General features: G+C 42.7%; 1 protein-coding gene across 5 annotated transcripts in view; it reads right to left on the bottom strand.

Moving 5' to 3' along the window:
* Positions 1-2,846: 2,846 nt before the first annotated feature.
* SRGAP2 (SLIT-ROBO Rho GTPase activating protein 2) overlaps positions 2,847-24,611 on the bottom strand; it is a 102,005-nt gene continuing 80,240 nt past the window's right edge. For 2 of the 5 annotated variants that reach the window (XM_010163109.1, XM_010163110.1), the window contains exons 12-22: positions 24,483-24,507; positions 22,433-22,493; positions 20,465-20,542; positions 18,616-18,750; positions 17,162-17,267; positions 16,750-16,974; positions 13,335-13,414; positions 8,953-9,133; positions 8,337-8,483; positions 5,873-6,200; positions 2,847-3,230 (exon numbers count right to left, since the gene is read on the bottom strand). In XM_010163109.1, coding sequence (XP_010161411.1) covers positions 2,847-3,230; positions 5,873-6,200; positions 8,337-8,483; positions 8,953-9,133; positions 13,335-13,414; positions 16,750-16,974; positions 17,162-17,267; positions 18,616-18,750; positions 20,465-20,542; positions 22,433-22,493; positions 24,483-24,507 — 1,750 coding nt within the window. Of the gene's footprint in view, positions 3,231-5,872; positions 6,201-6,528; positions 7,107-8,336; positions 8,484-8,640; positions 8,669-8,952; positions 9,134-12,182; positions 12,192-13,325; positions 13,415-16,749; positions 16,975-17,161; positions 17,268-18,615; positions 18,751-20,464; positions 20,543-22,432; positions 22,494-24,482; positions 24,514-24,611 lie in introns of those variants that run through there. The other 3 variants (XM_029083784.1, XM_029083783.1, XM_029083785.1) reach the window with 3 other exon arrangements.

Genomic DNA, 24,611 nt, shown 5'->3' with positions numbered 1-24,611 from the left:
CAGAGTGAAGCAGACAAGCTAAAAGTTTCCTTTTTTTGTTGTTTTTTGATGGTTTTTTATTATTATTATTTTTAATTCTCCCATGTGTGTGCATGTGAATTTGCTGCTGGCTGGCCAGACCCAGAGCACGTGGAAGAGGAAGGATGATCTTCAGCCTGCCGTATTGCTTGCTGTACGTGTAAGTGTCAATCACAGTGCACACCAAAATTCCAGTTGAGTTGCTCAAGATACAGGTTATCCTGCTAAACATATTCCCCTTGACAGCAGGATTGTCCCAGAGCTGTGGATGCTAGAGATAAGCACAGTAATTCATATACAGACAGTTGCTGTTACAGTAACCTGAAATTATCTCTTAATTTCCATTCATACTTCAGACCTTGAAGACAGAAAAGAGCATCTCCTCCAAATGTGCTGTGCGTAACTGGACACTTATTCTTAGAAACATGAATGCTAGGCATAAAAATAGAAAGAAAATAAGGCATTACAAATGAGTCAGAACAAATTTACAGAGATCCTGCTCTTGACACAGATTAACTTTGGTCATTCATGACCAAAAAGAAAACAAAACCAAAAACTTTAAAGTAAATGCCAGAAAGTTCTGCCTGAGCAAAAATTTACAAGTTTAATCCTATTTTTTATTTTTTTTTTTCCCCAAAAGAACAAGCGATTCCTTGGTGGCAGAAGTCCATCAGAACCTGAGAGCAAAGGTCGCTGGTCGCACTGTTGGGGATCCTCTCCTGCGAGAGGAACAGGGTAAAGTCCAGTGACAGTCACACACGTACCGTGGTGCTTCCCAAGGGGAACTGCTGCTACAGATCAGCTAAGGAGAAAGGGAAAATAAAGAGTGTTCTCACTGAAATCTTTCCTCTGTTCTCCAGTTTTCATAAATTCTTAATTTAGGGCACAGAGAAAGTTGGTGTTTTTAAAAACCATCATTAATATGGATATATTACATCTGTAGAGATGGGGGTGTGCGTGTGGGGATGGACAGGGACATGGTCAAACCCTGTTCATTTCTCCAAGTAACGTCCTAAATGAATCAGAAAAGTATGATTCAGACACTGTTCTTAGGAATCCAAGTTTTGTTTCTTCTTTTTTAATTACTAAGTGCCAATTAAAACGACATGGAAGTCACAAGGAAGCTAAGTGTGAGAAACCCACAAATTTAAAAGCAACTCAGCTAAACAGGAGAGGAAAATGACTTTTCTTATCTTGTCCTTGCCTGAATTTATTTGATGAAAACGTTAAGATGTGCAGCTTTTTTTTTTTTTTAAATCCCAGAAAAGTCTGAGAAGAAGGTGAACTGAGGGTCAGCCAGAGTCTCCTCTCTTGCAGGAGTGTGAGATCTTCTTTACTGTTGGAAGTGGCACATGCCTTCTTTTTTTTTCTTTTCCTTTTTTTTTTTTTTTCCCTTTTTTTTTTTTAAATTAAATAAATGTTAACATTGTGGAAAATTCTCAATAAAGTACAAAAGAGTTCATGCAGCCTGCTAGCAGCTGAAGCATTTGCTGCCTACTGTATAAATACAAATACTAAGAATTCATTCACACGTCTGCGGGGTCCTGCGGAGCCGTGCCACTGTCCCGAGGAACACGCAGGGAAGCCACTGCCACTCCAGAAGCTGCACGTTGTCATGTCACCGTCCCCAGCAGCGTTTCCTACACCGCTCTGTAAGAGCAGAGAAGCCCTAAAGCAGTTCCCAGAGGTCACAGCCACTGACCGGAGCATTTGCAACCAAAAAGAGGGAGAAGATACAAAGCTTGAGAACTCCTGATTGAAGTTTTGTTGTTTTTTTTTGTTTTTTACAGTGCTTGTAACTGGGATTTTGGTAAGGATCCATCTTGATATATGATCAAAACAAGAATGTGTGCGTTAGTAAATGAACTCCCATCAGGGTACACCTAGTTTTCCAAAGTTAACTTGTTTTTACATTCAGTCTCCTGAGACCACACACACCACATTATAGCCTACGGGCTGAAAAAAATCACACTGAAAAACAATAAAGCTGGTTTTAAATATGGGAGAGCAAAGAGGGGGAAAAAACAGCTCGATTGTCCATAAGCACCGACTGGGCTCCTTCTTATGCTCCTAAACCTCAGGAACATGTTTGTTTACATTTGCACAGACACGTTATTACGTATAACTCCACAAAATCTAAGATTGTTCCAGAGTAAACTATTTTTCATGACAAGTGTCGACTAAAGGATGAGGTTGGATGGCCAAAAGCTTTGGCACTGGAAGGAGGAATGGGGGAAGCAAACAAACAAAACCAGAGGATGTGATGGAAGTCAAGACAGACCCTTAACCACCGTGGCACCAGCGGGCGACGTAATCATCATAATAATGCACAAGAAACAGGCATGTCCAAGCTCCACGTAACCAGTGGCACCAAAACATGCAATAAGACTAAAATCTATCCTATTGTTTCCCTGTGACAAATGAAACACAGAGTATAGAAGTCACTACACCAGTATTCAGAACATGATGCCACTAAATATTTGCTTTTCAGTAGGCAAACATTTGAACCAAGGCATCGACTAGAAACCACGATCCAACTCATCGCTTTTTGTGTGTGTTCCTCCCCAGCTTCACAGTGACCCGATACTGGATTTCCTATGTGTGGCAAGAACTGTTTTGCCTTATGAACATCACTGATGCGGGTACACGGGACGAGGTTGTTACCACTCAGTTTACTCCCAGGAAGTGCTCCCAGCAGTAAGGAGCAGTTCACAACTAACCTTCAGCAGAAGTTCAGAAAAATGCGTTAAATAGGAATTTTAATGTCTTTAACAGAGTCTCTTCATCAGAAACAATACAGTTATATCCACAGAGCAGCATCAAGTTTATCAGACAGTACAGGACTTGTCAGTAGGCTGCTGAGATGCAGAGGAGGCAACGCCAGGGCTCGTGGCATTTGTTTTGGGGAAAACTGTAGGTTTTGGCCGAGTTGCCGGCGGTTTCACCTGGGTGGCCATTTTGACCGACTTCACTGGCCTGAAGGTGCACGGGATGTCACCGGCCGTGCTAGCGCTGCGCTGGAAAGGTGGTTCAGTGTCCTTGAGGATCTGAGTGTGCAGAGGGCTGGAAGGTTCCGAGGTGGGAGCCACCACTGGAGATGTTTTCAAAGGCTCCAGAGTGTCGAGGACAACATCTGGCGTGTGCTTGACGCTGCTTTGCCTCTCCAGCTCCCGCAGCTCGTTCAGAGCAGAGTTCATAGTAGCTTCAATATCCTGCAAACACAAAAGAGAAACCGAATGAATAACAGAAGCCAGATACAGAAATACAGAGATAAAAGTCAGTCTTTGAGAACAAGGTATTTGTTCTCAGCCTGTAAACACCAACACTCAAATCAACTGGCAGGGCAAGGACTTGAGGTGTCAAAGTGAGACACGTGCCAAACGACACAGCGTTACGGACTGAAGCCAATGAGCACTCCTATTCTCCATCAACAGGGAGCAAAATAATTGCCAGCACTTGCTCCACGCTAATCTGGTCCTTTATTGGTCCTGATGCTGCCTGGTCTTTAGAGATGAGTACAATCCCAAAATGCAGCAATGAATAGAAAAGCATGTGGTTCCAAGTATGAGGATCCATTCTTGTACTTTATTTGGGACATGAGATTCAAAAGAGTAAATTCCTGAAGAAAGGATTGATGATTTTGACACTGGCTGATGGGTCAGACACTGAATGCTGAAATCCTTGTGTGCTCTTGCTGCTCCACAGGTTTTCCTGCTGTCTGAGTTGTTTTCCCTTCCCAGAACGGTATTACACGTGACTCAAAATTTTAGTGTTTTAGAAAACACAGAAGATATCAGAAACACATCTAGAAATTCAAGCTGGCACTTCTCTTTCCTCTTACAAAAATTACAGTTATTAACAAATGAATATAAAGAGAACTTTGAGATAAAAATGTGGCTTTTTTGCTCTCGGCTGTAGCAGGACCTACATGTTTGCTCCAGCCCGTGCTGTGAAGCCCACGGGTGCACAGAATTCACTGGAGAGCAGAAGAGCTCAGCCTTTCTGTGACTCACAGCTTGGCTACAGCTTTTGAGCTTCCTTAGAGGTTTTTCAGGGGGTGGGGAAGGTAAATCAGTCAAGGAATGGTGGAAGAAACCAGAGACAGAAATCTGACACCTCCCAGTCTATCTTGAGGCCGGGCAGATTTTACTTATGAAGATCAGGAAAATATGCAAAGTGCAGGATGATTATTAGATGGTGTTTGAACAGATACTACAGGGCAAAGAGAAACACTAATTTAACACAGCTTTTTCTTTTTTTTCCCCCCTCTCTTCTCCTCTTCCCCCGCCCTTTCTCTTTTTTCTCCCCAGACTCTTCTCCAGTGAAAACAATTGAGTTAAAATTCTGGCAGGAAGAGGAGACAGAACAACTTCAGTTCGAGCTTAATTGAAAAAACAAAGACACTGATTTATGTCAACCAAAGCCTTGGAAGGACAATGAAATATGAAGACAACAAGAACTGTACATTATAATTCCACTAGAATAAATGGGCTAAAGATATTCGTAATGGCAAAACACAACTTTTCATCAGAGTATGTATCAGATTTTTATTTGGACCTTATTTATTACTTGATGTTCCTGTTTTGTCAATAAAAATGACGTTGAATTTTCATATATCTTCCTGCAGCTCTTTAGAAACCTATAAACTCCTGAACCAGGCAGAGAAGTCAGGTCTCCCAGGGCTGGCTTTGTAACCGGAGCCCCAAGCATTCCTTGGCTTTAGATAGCTCCAGCACATACTGGGAGCAGTTGGTATAGACAACATACATGTGCAGGCACATCTAACAGCTTGGAGTGGGAAAAAGGGAAGAACCTTCATGGAAGAGGGAAATTTGCAGCATTTACATCATTCACCCCATTAGTAGCTGTCACTTGGTCAAATTTAAGTCTGATTTGCAATTGTTTTCTGTTCTACTTGTGAAACCACAGACGCAGGGATGCAAAGACATTTGTTAACGACATTGCCTGTGTTTTTGTTAACGACAGTCACTGCTGCGGCAGCTCACAGACCCAGACAGAGGGACAGGACAGATCCCTGCATACAGAGAATATGCACAGGGAATCTGTAATAAACCAGGCTCCTTCAAAATTAGCAAAGGTGGAAAAAAAAATAAAAAATACAAGAACACCTTTCTCTTTAGGCTGCAGAGAAGGAATCTGAGAAGATGGTTTCCTTGTTGTCTCATCAGTGTGTGGAGTGAGTCCCAAAAGCAGAGCTCTTTGCAAAGTTAAAGAGCAGCTGAGTACGTGTCGGTAGCCTGCTCTCATTTCAAGGCACTTGTCTAAATAACTAACAAAAACGAGCAGTATTATGTTCAAAGGTGGTTTGTAATCATGCACTGAACTCTGTAAACATATAAAGATGCCACTGTGAGCACTGTACAACTCAGCAGCCTGCTTTTATTTTGACTGTACTACTCCACATGCTTCCCATGTCTAACCACAGGCAAGTCTGCACAACTGACAGGAGAATGTTAAATTGACATTAAATACTACACTCTTCTCATGTCTTGAAGTTATGATTGTTTAATTTTTTTGCTGACAGCTTTGGAATCTGTGTAACTTTCTGAAAGGGACATTTTTATTGTTGAAACTAAATTGTGAATAACGATCAGGGCCAAGTTTTTATGGAGGAAGGACCTGACTGTTTATCTTCACTCGTGAAAGCAGCCTCAGTGACTTGCACAACGTGAGGTTGAAAGACTAGACTCAAGCTGTGGAGTAAGTTAATACTGCACTGCGAGAAGGGAAGGGATATGGGATTAAATCAGATGTCGCATTAAAACATCTCATTGTATCCAACATCATTTAAGTTTTAAAAAACGAATCTTGAAGGCAAAGCACTCCTGATTACCTGTGCAATCACCTCAGGGTCCATGGGCCGATGGTTGTTGAAGCTCTTGGACCTCCCTGCTGTCACAGTTTTCCGGATCTGCGGGCTGTCTAACCTGTTCTTCAGAGACGAGTGCCGGCTGATAGAATTGAGGCTGCCGTGGCCACTGATGGAGCATTTATCTGGAACCTCCTTGGGAAGACTTTGGCTCATAATGGGCTGAGATGAGGGTCTGGAACCGGCTATGGCTCCTGGGGAGGCTGGTTCTGCCATTGAGCTACCTAGTCCATGGCTGTCACTTTGACGGAAGGCTCTTCTGATGCTGCCTGACTCTGGTTTCTTTCTTTGCCTTCAGTCACAAAAGCAAAACAAGTCAATACAAGCAGGTACACATAACGGGCTGTAATTTGAAGATATCCCCCCAAAACAACACAGAGGACAATGGGAAGAGACAAAGATACTCAGGTTACAAATACACCCAGGATTTGAGGATTCATCGTGAAACAGTAAAATTAGAAATCATTCCAGTTGAACACTTCTAACAAGACTGAGTTCCTGGCAGCTGTGCACATTCATAGCAAAAGCAGAAAACTTGGATGGAACGTACTTAACTTGGTGAAGAAGAAAATAATTTATATTTGAACAAAAAAAAAAAAACCCTCTGTGCCATCAACAGGTTTTGATGATGTGTTTTTATTACATTAGAAGAGCAGAGCTACAATTTTTGACTGGAGGACACAGTATAAGTCTACTAAGCTCCTGGCCCAAGGCATCAAGTTATTATTTTCACAGATTGGCAAGCAAAGAACCCCATAGTTCAGGGTTAATAATAATTTCCAATTATTTGCTGGTGGTAACAGGTGTTTCTTTTTCATTGCTTTAGCAGGACCATGAGGCATTATCTATGTAGGGCTACAGATAATACCAAAAGGTGATGGCAAATGGATGAGCTGGTCCAAATAATTTAGTTTCTACCCCAGCACCATGCAGTCTGACAGCACGATTCCATTCAAATCCTATGAAGGCCAATGCAGCAGAATACTTTATGCCATAGGTCTGAAGCTTGGCATCCATTATACAGGGAAGGATCCATTTATATATAGCACCAGCCCCATGAATAACTGCAAGAAAGTGTTAACTCCAGTAGGATTTTGGCATCCAAATAATAATTCAGTGGGTGGCACAACTGTCATTGCGAAACCATCTGATTTAATTTTGCCCAAGTCTGTTCACACATAGGTCAGAAGATTCATTCCTAAAGAAAAAACAACAAAATGAGTCTTATGCTACTATTGCTAAATATCAGTTTCCCTACTAAAGGGAAAAAAAAACAAAACTGGAGTGGACATTACCCAGGCTTCTTAAACACACTACAGGCAACACTACCAAAAGCAGCAGATGGTGAAGCTCCAACATAGCTCTGTTCCTTATACAAATCTTTCCATAACTGGCAGAATGGCAAACTTCACTGGCTCATACAAGAAATATCATAAAGGAAAGCCCAGATCCCAAGCTGATGCAGACTAACAGCTTCACTGATAATCAGTGGAGCTCTGCCTACTCCCATAAACTAAGGACCAGGCTTTGTGTAGGACATTAGCAGGTCCAAACCTTTAAAAAGGTTTGCATTTCTGTTAATGCCTTTATAGACTAACTTCTGTTAAATTAACTGAAGGTTAAAAATATCCACTCCCATAAAATTATAATTAGCATATTAATACCTTCACTGCACAACAGAGAGACGTGGGGGTTTTTTAATACTAAGGAAATAATCAGAAAGATATGGGGGACAAGTCTGCTCTAGAATAATTAAATAACAGCTCAAGAAATTTAGTCTGTTAACTAGCTTAATTTCCCAGTTTTTTTAATGATGTTGAGTGTTGGCTAAAGCAACAATTTCTGGTTGAGAAGGTGAAGTTAGAGCAACAGGGAGGTGTGTTGTTTCACTGCAAGCATATGGTTAGTAACCTAAGGTGAGAAGTGCCGGAGAAATGAAAGAATGTTACGGGCGATGGCAGATGGTGGGACTGAGGTATGTCACGTAGCACAAAACGTGACACTAAGCTTCTGAAAAAAAATGGTCTCCCACCCCATAAAACAGAAGACGTTAAACGTAAACAAGACATAACAAATCACAGAACATAACGAGGAATGGGAACACACGATTACAAGAACTCACTCTGATATTCCCTTCCCTTTGTCTGTGTGTTTAGCTTGTAAAATAGGATATATCTGGGAAAATGGGAACAGATGGCACCTTGGGGATGGGGAAGAGAAGCCAGTGGGATTTTAAATGAACACTGGCCACATTGGTGACACAGAGAGAGAGAGAGGAGAGCAAAATACGAGCGAGTTAGAAGAGGGGGAAGCAGAAAATAATGGTGGCAGTGCTCCTTAGTCAATCTTTTTCAGGGAAGGAAATATTTTACTGGACTCAACACCAAGATCTTTACAGTTAAGTAAAATAATGCAAGGCTGCTCTTACTTGTTGATGTTCGCAAGGTAAATATCTGCGACGTGACCCCCACTTGGGCAACTGGCACCAGCTCTAGCAGTCACTTTTTCTTCCGGTGGCTCAGAATTTATTTCTATTTCAGACTTCGGACTGGATCTTTCAGAGATACCATCCTCACTAGGAAGGAGGAGGGAAGGAAATCACAACCAAACCAGAACCAACAGCACTGGATTTCAAATACAGCACTGTGTATATAAACATACAAACAGGACAACAGCACTGTGCCAGAATCTTTCTCTCAAGAATCATCAGGTATCTTTCAAATGAGAGAGACTTTTCTGTGAGCAACCTGGAGACCCCAGCTCTGCATCTTTAACAAGCTGGAGGCACCAGAGCAATTTTAATATCATGCCTCCTCATATGTGGACACCTACACCTCTGCAGAGCTCTGCTTGTTTCAAGAGGACTTAGCTTCTTGCAGGGATGGTCAAAGGATGAACTCTCCCCACCTGGTGTCAACATCTTGACACAAACACTCCATTCCACATGTCCTGGGGTTTTTAGCTGAAACAGAGCTGGCAAGGGCTAGCCCAGTGAAATTATCACACCACACCTGAGTTTTAAGCAAGCCCAAAGTGTAACATACGTGTCTTGAACGACGATATACTGATGAGGAATAAGGCCGTCAATTCCATTGTGGCGTCCCTCCCACCAGTCATCTGAGGCCCGCTGATAGAGTAAGAGAGAAGCTCCTTTTTTAAAGGACAGCTCTCTTGCAGTCCTGCCAAGGTAGTCGAACTTGGCTATCGCTTCTATGGGCTCACACTCTAGGAGATAGAAGGGAATAAACAATCATCCACTAAACACTTGGGCTCAGGTAAGTATTCAACAGTTTCAACCTAGCATAAAACAGTTTACGATGAGAGCGTGGGAAGAGGACAAAGTGTTGCTTCTTAAGGCAGCAGAGGGTTGAAGCAGTAAGATTCAGAGGGGAACTCCTATAATAGGAGGATATTGCAATTTTAGCTTATTGGCTTTTATTTTAGCTTTTACCTAATCTCTACATGGTGGACACATTCATGTTTTCCAAGTCATAAACACACTTACAGCAATTCAAGTGTACAAAGATGGAAGTGGCAATGGCAAAATTAGTATCTCAATAAAATAAAAATAAATAAATAAATGAATTGAAAGCTGGGTAGCAATCAGGTATGTTCCAGACAAAAATCTGCCTATGCTATGCTTTCTTAAAGGCAGCTAAACTAAACCTCCTGGGCAGGCAAGCAGGAGTCGTTATTAGCATTTAGGGAGGGAGAAACATCCTCTGAAATAAAGCATCTATTCAGAAGAAAATTTTTGCTGCCTGTGAGGTTCACCTGACCCAGGAGACCAAATTCTGGCACCATGGGAGGCCATGCTATTCATCCAACTGTCGTGGAAGGTAAGGAAAACATCCAGTGCCTCCACCACTGCGGTTTGTGCAGCGATCAGGAGAGCAAGCGGCTCCCTTGGGCTGCATCGTGCACACCCGGCACAGCGGTGCTGAGCTTGGAGCTGCACAACGTGCTCCAAATCTGACTGCTCCTACTTGAAAAGCTCACAGAAGAACTACAGCCCTGCTGTGTCTGCAACCAGCCGCTAATCTGGGTCCCTGTAGGATTCTGATATTATACAGAGGGACAATATGGGCATTTAAGACATTCAGGAAAATCAGTGTGAAATTCACATGGATTATTTTTAACTCTTAGAAAATCTGCCATTGGTTGAGTCTAAATATATATTAAGCCAGCTCCCAGTTCTAGGCAGACACCAGGGGAATGGAGATGAGCTCAGCCACATGGCCCCAGTGGACTTCAGCCTCTAATTACTTTAAAGGAGCTTTAACACAACCAAACTGTCCATGGAAATTGAGATTTTTCCTGGGGAAAAAGATTTGCAGTTCCTCTTCCAGGACAAGAAAAGATACACCATTTTGTCCTGAGATCTCCTCTGCATCACAGGAGGTTTCTATAGTGCAAGAGCCAGCCAAAAAGGACTGGAAGTCCAAACATGAGCCACAGCTTTTACAAATATTCACGGGAGAGCATATGCTCAAGAATCAGGTCTAAAGTGGACTGTAGGCAGGCAAGGTAGTAGCTGGGCCTGAGAAAATACAGTGTAAATCCATCTGAGCCAGCTGACACTGCAGTACCACCAGCTCATCAGCCAGTTTGAGAGAACAGAGCAGAACCATCCCACACCAAAGAGCCCCACCAGCAGCTGTAGGTACCCAGCACGAAGTGACCAAGCACAGAGGGCAATGAGCAACAGGATCTGCTAGATCGACTGACTCCCCCCACCAATTAATTTCTCCATTACTAAACCAGGCAGCTCAGAATCCTGTCAAATCACACATTTCAGGTAAGTCTGTGGTCAGCCTCACACAAATCCTGTTATCAGCCCTCAGCAACCAGTGGGATATTTGCAAGTGTGAGAAAGGGCTGGCCCGTGTTTGCAGCTCGCGATAGCTGCCTCGCTCCAGACTCCCCAAAGCACACGGTTATCTGGTTTTGGCTCCTCTTTTCCTCTTGCTTGTTTTGCCTCTGGAGCCAGTTTCTTCATAACACTAAAAAAAACCCGATAATGCTGGTTTTTAGTGTCCCCCTCCACTGACGAAGAGGATGGGAGTGTGGTTTTGTAAATTCCGTCTGTTTCATTAAGAAGTGTTTATTGTTCCAGATGAGTGTGGCACTCAGGTTTCTTATGTTTCCAATTTGCTTTTTAGGACTCTGGCTTTTGTCCAGAGAAGTGATTTTAAACTCTAATTTCCAGTAGCTTTTTCCTACTACACTTATGCTCAGAGAAGAAAACTGTGCGAATAAAGAGCTATAAGGTTAAGCCAAACAATTACCCCTGCCAGTCTGACAGCCTGTGCAGGAAAGCAGTAGTTTAAAATCTTTCCACTCATAATTTAATGAACATACACGACCTGCTTGTCTTTCAGCATTTCTGACCTCTTTCTGCCTGTCTCAAACCAGAGCTTCTGCTCACTCGTACAGCCAGGCTGAGAGTTAACAGCACAGACACTCTGCAAAACACAACCTCTCCTCCTACCCCAAAACTGATTCCTTCCTTCAGTGAAGGTGGTTGGGATGACAGATTTATTTTGAGAAGACTAGTGCCAGCCTCAGGAAAGCGCTAAAGGAGCAAGTGCTTGGTCACATCTAAAGACTGAAGGAGTGAGAACAACCTAAGAACATCCATCCCACTGAGTCACAGAGCTCTACGCTGCATTTCTGACCTATATGCTCAAGGTGTGACACTGCACAGCTCAATTAGGACACGAGACTCCTTCATTAACCACACCTTGCTGCTCCCTCACAAAAATAGAGGCCCAGCTCCCTCCTCTGCTTTGGTGCCAAATGCTCCCTCCTAAATGCTTCCTATGGAATATTCCATGTAGGTTGCAGAACTCCATCCAAAACTCCTCCAAATTTTACCTTGCTCAGGGGCCCCACGCATTCTAGTTCCAGAGGCTGTAAAACAGTGTCCTCTTGTAATCTCTTAACTGCTCATTTTCCCACCATTGTGCCCTTGCAGCTACATGAGAATCTAAAAATCCCATACAGAAACAATGCAAGTGCACCCCATGGTGTTCCAGCCTGCAGGCGTCAGTCCCAGTCCCCTTCAGATGCAGGATGAGTTAGCTCTTCCTTCATTACAGCACTAAAATTTCTCCTTCTTTAGGTACAATCTCAAAAAGGATGTTTCCTTGCATTTTTAAGAAGCTAACACTTTTCATAAAGAGCACTGCTCAAGACATGGAACTCATGGTTCATTCCCATAGGCTTTGTGTTTCCTCCCAACAACCCTGGTGAGGAGTCGCTGTGACAGTGCTTGACCTTGCTGAGGAAGAACTGATTTTCCAGCATTTCTACCAGTGCTCAACACTGTTAACTTTGTCATTGGTGTGTGAACACCATGGAGTCAGCAGGAGCACAGCAATGCCATGGGAAAGGTTAGTTAGGCAACCACTGGAGGAAAGAGAGCAAAAAGCAGTGCAGGAGAACAAGGCAGTGCTACTGAGCAAATTTCTAAAGACCAGCTCAAAAAGGATGCCACCTAATTTTAAGGGAATGATGCCTTCTTCTCACCTTTACAACTGAGGCCATCACAAGTAAAAACATCACAGCACTTACTTAGACAATTGCAAGGGGACAAACCCCAAGAATAAAACCACAGTCTGGCCTGTTTTGGTCAGTTTGCTTTACGTGCTGGTCAGTATTCTGGGAATCACCATTTCACATCAGTAACGTAAGCTTTTCCTCCGCTCTGGATGGAGCTCACATGCAGCTGTTCCCCATCACAGAAAGAAGCTTTGGAAGCATCAACAGACACTCCAAGACTGCAGTGTCACCTTTTCCCTCAGGAATTATCATTAAATTCTCAGTGCTGGCATCCCTGTTTTCACTGATCAGACAAGAAGAGTAACAGAGTTTGCCAAAGACAACCCAAAAAATATCAATTAGAGAGGCCACCGGAACCCTCTACCATAAAACCTGGCTCCCAGTGGAAGACAAACACTTTGGGATTTTATTTTGCTTGCTTCATTAAAGCAGAAGCACTGAAGTCCTTAAGGCACTCACAATTCCCTTGCCAAAGTTACCGAAGGGAAATGCCTGGCACACGCCGAGGGGAGTGGGAGCGCACGCTGAAACATATTCAGCCTTTGGCTCTACGTGGCTTCCAACTCTAACATCCTTCTACAGATGAGCTCAAACAGTCACACAAGCATGGAGTGTGCCCAGACCCGCTGCTAAGATGAGATACCCTTGAAAAACAGGCAGGTAACTTCTGAAGAATCTTGTTGATTCCATACTTCTTTTACTTTTTGGCATCAAATGCTATGATGTTTCAAGTGATGTTTCAATTCTGATCTAAACTTCACTTTGGATTTAACTTTGAACTTAAATTACAAGGCACTATCTTCTCTGCCTCCCCCACAGAGGATTGCACCAGTTAACCAAGGATTTAATAAACTCTGCATACCATCATCACTGGTGTGGTGTTCAGCCGTCATGTCCTGAACTGAATCTTCTGTTGAGGCTCTCTCTCCATGAGGACTTTCACTACAACAGAAGGAAACAGAGAAGATGCTTTACACTGGTTGAGTTTCCTCATTTACAAAAATCAAAGATAACTGAACCATGAACAGCCATATCAGAAGTCCACGTCTAGGTTCCACTGTGCCAGACACTTTGCAGATGCATTCACACATACTGAAGTCACTGTCCCTAAAAACCAAGTTCTTATTTGATCAAGCAAACCAAACATCTTCGTTAACCTGCTTGTATGCTATCAGGAGAGTCTAAATTCAGATCTTACAAACCGAGACCTCTGGAGATGTTCAGAAGTCAGATAGCAGTGGCATGTTGGGTCTAGCTCCTCTCTGCCATGCCAGAATTACTCCCTCAGCTGTGTTCTCCAGTGCTCTAATTAGCTCATTAGATGACTGATGAGATAGCTGCCACTTCCTTCATAATGATATTTCCAGGTCTGAGTTTGTCATTTCCCTCCTTCTCTTCTATCACAATCTTAAATTGTCCCATTCACTTCACTGAACGACTCCCAAAGCCAGATCAATTGCCCGGAATCTTTGTTTACAGAGCACCTAAAATCACCAAGAGTACTCATTTATGTTTCACATGGAGGAAAAAAAAAAAAGCTTTGAAAGGATCAATAGATGACAAGTGGCAACCAAAGGTTATGTTTTTGTAAGAAGCTACACGAGCAGTTCCCTCAGGACAGGAGCAGAAAGGAAACTGGAAGAGGATCCATCGCCTCTCCCAAGCAGCTCCGCAGACCTGCTGCCAGCTGGCAGCGCTGCCTGCCTGCCCTGCCTGCTCCTGTGAGAAGAAAAAAGTGCTCGCTCCTCATCTTACCAGACGCTGCTGCTAAAGAGAAAATGCATTTGCTGCACTCTTACGCTGTAACTCATTAAAGGGGATTTTTCATTGTCTTCACACAATAACTTCATCCCTTGTTTTGACCTTGCAATGGTTAAAACAAGCAGTCACGGATGTAAAGTGCTGTCCCTTTGGTCATCTACCTCCTAAGAGAGCACAGACTCCTCTGCTCTTTCTTTAAAGATGAGAAAAAAAGAAAAAGGAGAAAGGCTAAAAGTGTTTGAATAACTCTGGCGTCTCATTATGCTTAATCCATATGACACGAAGCCACTCCACCATCTTCTGAGTCAGTACCTCAGGAATCAACCTTTCCCATCCTTTGCAAAGACTTCATGCTACTTAATAAACTTTACAGGAGAATTTGAAGCCAAAGGGCCATCCCAAGAGGAACACAGCACTGAGGGCTAAAGTTTCACACAGACTGTGAAGTAATGTCGCGCACAACCAAGGCGATGGATCCAAATCCTGCACAAAGACCACGTGTCCCTTCCTATCCACACCTCCAACAGCACTTTCCACCACCAAAAAACCTGTCCCTGCTGCAGACTCAGCCTCTCTGGCATGTGAGCCCTGGGATGCGGCAGTGGGAAGTGCTAAGCTGCTGGGTTTCATCCCAAGGGCTCTGAAAGCGCGAACAATGCAAACTGCCCGAGGAATGCAGTGCAAGTTGAGCATCTAGAAGCTATCTTCTTCCCTGTGATTCCAATGGTCTCACTTGCCAGTGTGCAGAACTCCTGGACTCTCCCCGTGCTGTCCTCGTGCAAGTCTCAGATGGACAGACAGATGCAGCACAGCCCTAGGCTGGACTCACAGGCAGGATTTCAAAGACACTTGCAGCGCAGCCCTGAATTAGTCACAAACTCTGAACCTTGCCCTACCCTCCTCTGCCCAAGGCAAGCCGTTTCAAAGCTCCTCAGCTGCTGTCTCCTCCGAGAGAGTGCCGCTCGCAGCCAGAGCGCAGGCACACGAGCCGTGGCTCCCAGCCAGGGCAGCCTCCACGCCAAAGCCCCGTCTGCGAGTTCCCCGGCACAAAGACAGCTCAGGCCAGTGAAGTGGCACCGGGCGATGACAAACAGAGCAGGCTCCGTTCCCTGAGGAATCAGCTGAGCTACAAGGCTTCACTCTGCTGCTCGCACGCTTTGCGGGAAGGAGCCCTGTGGGCAATAACTAACAACTATCTAAATACCAGGGCTATGAGAAGGCTTGAATGGGAACCAGATGCTTCTTCCTGGCTTTATTAAGTGGTCTCCCTTGCTTGCTTCTACCCTTCGCTGCTTAACAGGGTCTCAGGTCAGGGTGGTTAGGAAGGGCAATGAAAAAAAACCCAAATGCCATCAGAAAACTGGTATTACCTTCCTTCCAGGACATTTTGCCTCCCACATACTCACATGAAGTGTCACCCACGCTGAGGGTACTGAACATTTCACATTTTTATTCCCTTCACCTTATGGGGCAAAACCTCTTGTCAAAGTTAAAGTCATAAAGATGCCTTAATTTTTTTTTTTTTCTCTACAATTCTTTCACATATAACATCAGCTAAAAACATCAGAGTGAAGGGTAAAACTAACAGAATTTCCAAAAGAGGCTCTGGCGAGTCTTCTGCACACAGCAGTTGATACAGGGGAGCCTCTCCTCACCACGTGGACGTGGAGTGGGCTGATAGTTAAAGCTACTCTTAAAGAGGGAAGTCAGGGAAACAAGGCTAGCTCTGTCACCAGAGTGACTTCATTTAAAAAATGTATTTATTTTAGTGTTATGAAAATAATCATTTGCATTCCTGGGACACTGGAGGAGGTGGGGGAGAAGCAGGACACAATTTAACATTCCTCATTTTCAGAGGGAGAGATCAGCTTGGCCAGTAGGAAAGAAAACACCTCCTTTCCTTCCCCCACTCCCCAACCTTCCACCCCAGATGACAGGAGCCGCTCTGGCTGAATTGTTTCCAGATGTGGTTTTCAGACTGAACACGCGGCCGGGCCTCTTGAGCTTTAAACTGGATGGAAACGGTGATTTTGCATTCCTCCCTCTTCCCTCCCCCACCATCAGTGCTGCCCTGAAAATTAAACCATGCCACAGCTTTCTAGGTTCAGCTGCAAGTGACCTCTGTGTCTGAAGCTAAGGCACTCAAGACAGGCAGGGGAAAAAAAAAAGGCCAAAGTAGGAGGAAAAAAGAAAAGAGGGGGGGGGCAAAGAAGAGAGATTGGTTTTGGCAGCTACCATACCAGAAGATCCAAGAAAATCCCTACACAACCTTGCCCTTCAAGATAAGCGAGCTAAGTTTGACAACTGAATAGCTACTTTCTACCAGCTTATTTCTTTTAAGTTGATGACTCTCCAGAGATACCAGAACCATCTTCTCCTCCATAAAACACATCTTTGAAAGGCTGGGCCAGATGCTCAAATCCAAAATTAGACAATGCAGAATGCAGGACTGTGGTGTGCTCATCTGTAAATAAATATCCACCCATTCATTTCCTCCTCAGTGGTATCTATCATACCAGTAATCCTCGGTGTTTCCACTTCTGCTATAGACTGGACCCTCCAGCTCCCTTGGTCCTGGGAAGATGTTCTCATGCTGGATGATGATGGTTTTGATCAATTCATTGACATGAGCTTGGCAAGAGACTTGATCATGACCTTCAGGCACAGACATCAGTGTTGGCCCAAAGCAAATGGCTAAATTATAGGGATCCATCATGTTCTCTTCACTGAACTGAGATAAACTGCAAAAGACAGAAGTGGGGAGTGGGGTTAACAGCAGAAAACATCATCATCATCTGATGCTACTGTGGCATTTGTACCTTGAACCATTGCTCAGATCACATGCAGCAATGTTACAGCTGGTTCTGCCATTTCTCATGTTTATACCAAGTCCTACCACAGGGCCATGGTGTTCTCCAGGATACTCACTGATTGAGGAATGCAAAGAGGTATCTCATTACAATCAGAGTGGTCTTCGGCAGGTTCAGAAGCACTTTCCGGACGTGGAGCGCTCTCTCTTGTAAATTATCCATTGCTGAAAGGAAGAAAGAGCACCACAGAGTCATAGTATCCCCAGACCCAGAGCTTCACTGAGTCCAAACGCAACCAGTATACTATGATGGCTCCTGTGCAAACTATTAAGAAGGGCAGGCAGCAGAGCACCAGCAGGAGGAAGGAAGGCTCTGCCCATTTTCCAGATCCTCCAGCTCTGCCCAGCATGGGAACGCAGAGGCTGCAGAACCTGCTGGTGAAACCTTTGACAATGAAGGTCCCTGAACACATGAAACTTCACTGCAAGTTCCTTCCTAGCGTGGGAGCACTGGATGTCATCTGTTTCAATAGTTTTGGCACAATAGCTCATTCAAGTTAGCTTAGAAAGGTGGGTGTTTAAAAAAGAAACTGTATAACACTCGAAGGAAAATTAACATAGTTAAAGGGTGAGGCAAAAAGCTCTGTGTGCAGCAGCCCACTGAGAAATAAGTGGGCAGCATAAATCATCGCAGAAGGGAGAACTTATTTGGAAGCAGATTTTTCTTTTCATATAATGCGAATTCAACTCTGTAAATGTATTTATCAGGAGAAGAAAACCACGAGTCATTTTAGAAGCAGTTATCTTCTGCTTTACTTCAAAGGCTGTCGCTGTGAAGGCCATTTCACTACCTGAACAGTAGAATCATTCTCTGACTCGGAAGGACGTGGCAATAGTCAGGCCATTTAAAATGACGTTGTTCACTTACAAAAAAACCCACAACCAACCTTCTACCCACCAGAACCACCTTTAGAAACCATCAAAAATATTAACAACCGGACCGTGACTGCCCTCATGATTGATATTCTTGAACAGGAGTCAATAGATGGTCCCTCGTGGTTATGGAGCTAAAAGGTGGATGACTGCTGCCTTGGCAGCTGAAGAGAGCAGGTAGAAGCGTGGCAGGAGACGTACAGGCAGCTTTATCTATCAGTGCTGGGGACAGCACAGGGCAAGAAACTGCTGGAGATCCCTACTTCTGAGAGGGCACTTCTGACACTTTCTGATGAGAGGTCTTGGAGATTATTTTTCAGAAGTGGAGGTTTCTGTTTTATTCTGTTTTAAAGGAATCCTGTCACAAAATACTACCTCAGAAAAATCTGCTAAATACTCCTTAAAAATCTATTAATTTTTTATCATTCATTAAAAAATTGCTATCAGGATAAGGATGGCTGTAACCACATAAATGCCCAGATTCTAGCTAATAGAGACTAGGACCAGTGCAACACAAACCCAACCAAAGAAACCATAAAAACATTCTTTTACAGCCAGGAAAAAGAGGGAGGAGAAGAGAGGAAAGAAGATGAGACTGGAAAAATCAATCCTATAACTTTTCAGATCTTCATATACTTACTGACACAGGCAATCAGATCGTGAAAGATATCCTTGGGGAAGAGAGGATGCTCCAGCCCTCGAAAATAGAGCTTCAGAACTCCTGCTATTGAATCCATGTCATGGTCATTCTGGTCCCCAGCCAATGGATCTTCCCCTTCAAGACAAGCAAAGAAAAACAAACAAGAAAAATCAGGATACTGGAGAAAAGAATCAGACTGGAAGGATGCACCTCAGCTGGAGAAAAAGATTTATGCAGCACAAAGTTAATCCCACCTACTCCAACTGCACGACAACCAGCGTGAGGTAGAGAGAGATGTCTCCTGTGAATGGCAGTTGAGAAGGGAAGCCTCTGACAGCAATTCCAGGAGACCCAGGACAGTTTTCTACCAGGCAAAGTAGTACAGACTGACACTGGAGTGCCTGGCTCACACCCATAGAAGGTGGTGTTGCTCCTAGAGCAGTAGTAACACTCCCAGGCTCTGCGCTCCAGATACTTTGGTAGGGTATGAACTTCACAGATCCACCACGGAGGAGAACATCACGTGAGTCCAGGAGTGAGTCTTTATGCAAACTCACAACTGAAGCTGAGGTGGATGCAGTGCACATGGGAGAGGCCACTGAGCATCGTGCACTCGGCTCAGCAGCACGCAGACATCTCACGCTGAGCTGGTGGGGCGTGAAGTGTTTCTGGGACAGATAATTTGTCACTGCAGATACACCACAGTTTGTCCGTATGACAAAAGAAAAGATGCCCACTTAAGGAGTTGTTCCCTAGGGAAAACTCCCTATCAGATATAATTAGATTTAATGATGGGGCAATCCTCAAATTGAAGCTATATATATCCATTATGTGACTGAAATTACCAAAGCTTGCCTATTATCTTAATAACACACAGGATAATAAATGGGCCAGTACAAACCGGAGCATTATGCTTGATATTAATGGCCACCAAGGGTTCTGGAAGGAATAATAAACTGCAGAGACATTATTGTTAACTTTGTCAGTTCTGTATATCACATGCTTTAGAGAGACAAGTGAGATGAAAGAAAAAAAAATAAATAAATCACCTTTTTATTTCTGCATGTTAGTGCTGGAACAACTGGTTATTTTCCCAAGATGACTGGTATTTCAATTTATTTTTTTTTTTTAAAGAAGAAGTCTTGCATTCTGATATCAAGCCTTTACCTGCAGCCTATGACACACATTTCTGCTTCCTATCTTCATGAGGATTTTAATTTTCAGGCAGATGGAGATGAAGACAAGTGAAATTAGATGCCATGTTTCATACGTGTTGTACATGAAACTCCTCTCTTTCCAAAAGCAAAAGAAACTTGCTATGCCTGAGTAATCACTGCTCATCTCTTCCAACAGCAAGCACAGACACACACTAACTATATATATTCTTTTAGAATGATGTATTCAGGGAATTAACATGAGCCCTGTTGTTTCCAGTGACCCAAGCAAGACTGGGGAGATGAGCTGCAAGGACTGCCTGAAGAGCAAGCTCTTCTGAACCTGCTCTGCTAGGGAGAACAGCCCAGCTAGAAGCTGATGAGTCAGGAGGCTCCCAGCTGTTCTTTGCCTTTGTATGGAATGGTTCTTCACACAGAAAAATCAAATCTATTAAAAGCTATGGCAAGTTAACAGTGTCTTGAAATTAACTCTCTCACTTGCTGATATTTAGAATAAATGTAGCCAAGCTGCGCCTCAAGAACATGGAAAACTGAATTTCACCCTCTAGCAGCCAGCCTATTCACAAAGAGCTAGGGGGAGAGGGGAGGAAAATGCAGTTACTCCCAATAATGAACATTCCAGAACATTTAAACTAATTAATACATTTGGTAATAATTTCTGAGATCCTCCTTACCTCTTTCAAATGCATTTTTTATGTCATTTACTTCAACTTGTGACCCAGACACTCTGAATATCCCTTCATGCTGCAAACCTGTAAGACAGTAAGAGATGCTGATAACAATAAGATAAGCTGGCACCTCCATCAGCTACATAAGCAACACAGGCAGAAGTATGCTGTTTTAAAAGCCACCTTTCCCTTATATGTCCAGGCACATACAGAGTTTATTAAAACTGAACTCAGCACCATGGAGAAAAAAATATTAACCCTTCTTCATAAACTGACAGAATAACTGGGTTATAACAGCCAGGCATGTTATCTTTTACCCTGAAGGATCCCCAAAGGATTTTACAATCCAGAGAAAGCCATAAAGCAGTGGTATATCAGCCAGCAGTAAAATATGGCTAACTGCACAACGAAGCAGTTTATTTTGCAAGAGCAACACTGCAAAGACCCAGAGCAAATCGGCCGGTTGAAACGGAAGCATTTAATTACCCCAGCATGACCTGCTTTCTAGTGTTTTAGGATAGTCTTTAAGGCATCCTTCCTAAAAAGTAAGTATCAGCAACGTCCTTAAAAACAATTATCCCTGGTTTAGGTGAGTTGTTCCAATATATTACCATCAGAACAATTTTGTTGGTACTTATAAGATGAGCATCAACTGTTACAATCAACTAATGAACGAAGTGTATGCTTCACGTAGGGAAATAACTCCCCTGCATTGAAACCTTTTAAGAGTAGACTTTCTGAAACAGGGAATGTCTTTGCTTTATTTATAATAATGGCTATAAACCAATAAGCTCTCCTAAATGCATCTGTGGCCTCTTCCTCTCCATTTCTGCATCTGTTTTTATCACAACGCAATGAAACCTTTGCAGTATGTGGCTGTATCTGGTAGCTGTGACACACAGCTACGAACAGTGAAAAGAAACAATCCCAAGTGCAGAGAAGCAAGAATAAAAGTGACATTCATCCCACACCTACACAACAAAACATTCAGAAATGTCAGGCTACCTCCAACAAAATTCATTCCCACAATGTAAGTGCATCAGGCAGGCACTTCTATTATTTCTTCTGCCTAAAGTGGAGTTGTTGTATAAAAACACATTCCTTCTAATTACAAACTGTATCTGTAAGGCTAGGATCTGACATTCAGCACAAAAAATCAGAGTCTGTTGGAAAATCTTTCTGCTGGGGATCTAAGATAAACCAGGAACATGAGTCTAAAAAAATCAAATCTCCTGCTGGCCCCAATTCGGTTCGCACTGGAATGTGGTTTCAGTGATTTTTCCAGCAAATGACCCAGTGTGGCCCTAATGAAGGATTAGAGCACTCGGTTCTTCCAAGTGATGATGAAAATGGGACTCTAGATTATAGTTTCTAAAATGCTAATTAAAAAAGGAAAATGAAACAGGACCTACTGTCTGGCTCTGTGTCTTGGTTAATGAAGATAAATTCAACCTCTTTCTACATATGTTAATTAACAGCTGTTTCACATGCTACTAACAAATGATATCGATTAAAAATGAAAACAAATGACAACAAACATATAAAACCTTTCACAGCATTCAAGGCTGTGAGGTTAACCTTCAAAACAGGTATAAATCATCTCGCTGTGGCAATAAGTAAGCAATTAATTCACTCCTTGACCACCTATATTCAAATGGAGGTGAGGTATGAATGGTACCTTCTTATTTTACAAGAAACAAAGTGGGAACCTTATTTTACAGGAAACAAAGTGATACTGTCAGAAGAACAACATTTGCAAGGTCAGTTATTTGCAATAATCATTTGGAAAAGTGATCACACACACAATACCAACAATAGAGCCAAAAAGTCAGTGATAGTTTCTTTATATTGCAGTCTCTGGGATTCCTCTGCACAAGCACCGTGTCCTGAGCTACTCAACGTTTTTCAGAAGGCTTCTATATCACCATTCATTTTATAGAAATACCACAGGATATCTTTTGTCCATAAACTTACCATGCCTGCTAATAAATCGGATGCAGCTCTCCACAACCAGGGGAATGGCTTGTGAGGAATCCTGCACGAAGAGGAATTTAAACAAGAAGAGCAGTCAGAATGCAGAGTGATGGTAAAGGAGAGGGAGGGGAAAAAAAAAGTACAATGGAAAACAAATTTATCCTCTCATCTGCCATATTCTGCTTCCCTGCAGTTCCACATGTGTTTAGTTTCTGGAGTGATTATCTAACACCTCAAATATCAGCAATTTCAGGATTGCATCAAACTCCTGCTATTTTGTCACAAACATTTAAAATAGCTCATCAGTACCCTACGGTCACAACTCACTAAGTAAGGTGTACCATACAGGTACCTGCTCATGGAAAACACAGTAAAGCCTTCTAGATTGTCAGTTTCCAGCTTAAACAACATTAATTGAGGCTTCCAGGATGGAAACAAGCCTTTACACTTCCCTAATCTCTGCTTCACAGCATCACAGGTTACTTTTCAGACAACTGAATTTCTGCAACGTCTGCAGTTATTCCTCCCATTTTAGGGAAGAGCAACTAAGCAACCAAAGTGCTGTAGTTTGCTTAAGGTTAGATGCCAGTGATTAAAATTACCATGTGATTAAAACTTCCCAGTTTCTGTTTATGTACAGCCTCTTCTGCAGTAGTTTTGGACAGCAATGCCTTTAATTTATATCAAAATTCTCACTTGTTAGGATGCCACAGTATTACATTTCAATTGGCTCAAAAGGATGACAGTCCTTTGCTCAAAAATATATATTAAAAAAAAATCAGTTCAACCATTTTCCAAACCTGTTTAGGTTTAATGTTTTTTTTGTTTTACTGAAATGTCATAGAACTTGGTCCTATAATGACAATTAATAATTTCTCTACTAATTAGCCACAGCCAGTTAGAACTAGTTTTCTATATGCTGTACAGAACACCAGCTAATTAAGAATACTTCAGAAGCCATTCTGCCACTCAGCTGGCCCCTGAGGATATTTTATTAACCATCATCCAAACAGCATTATAACCCCCCAGACTTATTTTGGGGTTTGACAGAAGGAACCCACAGAAGCCCATATTCTGGGTGCCCAGCAGAGATTTAAACTCTCAGAGCAGTTATGTTTCAAACTGTTTGGTCACAATGGAAAAAAAAACCAAACAAAAAAACCCAAACCAAACATTAAAACCACATGCAAGTGATTTCATGTAGGTTACTGGGAGCTGTAGATTCAGTGTTTGCAGACAGGTAAGTTTTCAATGTAGGTTTCCAAATCAGAGACCAGTGTGTCAGGCCTACTCAAGTCAGAATATGCTTCTGAGACACCTCAAAAACTACTTGTGAAAACGACAATCAAGACACACACATATTTCATTATCAGCCCAGGAAAGGACCATTTTTACATCATAAATAAAGGAACAGTTAAGCTCAAAAAATGAAAAAGGTTTGACTTTGCACAACAAAGCCACAACTTGCCCTCTTTCTTAATTTCCAATATACAGAGATCCTAAAAACTACAAAGCAACACTCCCAGACAGACTGTATGAAATGAAATTCCAAGCCAAAGAAATAGTTTGTTTATCCCTATCTCAAAGAAACACATTTTAGCTCATCAGGTACTAAAAAGTAACCGATTATTCACTACAGCCAGGAAAATACAGCACCGCTGTTGTAAGTCTTTATTACAAAAAGGCACAACAAGCAGTTACTGGTTTAACAGCCTTGCAGTGAAATACCAGAGAAAATAATGGCAAAGGGGACAAAGAAACAACAGCATGAAACCCATAAACCATGACTGTCCAGACAGCTCGAGGCTGTTTGCCATTTTTAGTTCCAGGTCTGTCAAAACACAGAGTAAAATGATATTAAGTTTTTGTCAAAGATAATGAATCAAGGCTGTGGATCCATGTTTTATTGATTTCAGTTACTGAATGAGCAGACAACAGTTCCACTTGAACAAGACTGAAAGGTCCGTGTAAGGAAGGATAAAAACACCTGCCTGTTTTCCATCTATCCTCCTCTACACAAACACACACCTATCCATGTTTCGTTTATTACCTGCTTCCTTATGGTGGAGCTGCGTCTGCCACTGATGAGATCAGAACCATCCGTTGGAGCAGGAGGGAAAAAACAGAACAGAAAATTCAAAATAATCCTCTACTATCATCGTTTTGTTCGTTCAGTATT

This window comes from Antrostomus carolinensis, unplaced genomic scaffold (assembly GCF_000700745.2).
Source record: "Antrostomus carolinensis isolate BGI_N321 unplaced genomic scaffold, ASM70074v2 scaffold15962, whole genome shotgun sequence".
Taxonomy (NCBI): domain Eukaryota; kingdom Metazoa; phylum Chordata; class Aves; order Caprimulgiformes; family Caprimulgidae; genus Antrostomus; species Antrostomus carolinensis.
The sequence above is the reverse complement of the archived record's forward strand: the minus strand, read 5'-3'. Positions and strand labels throughout refer to the sequence as shown.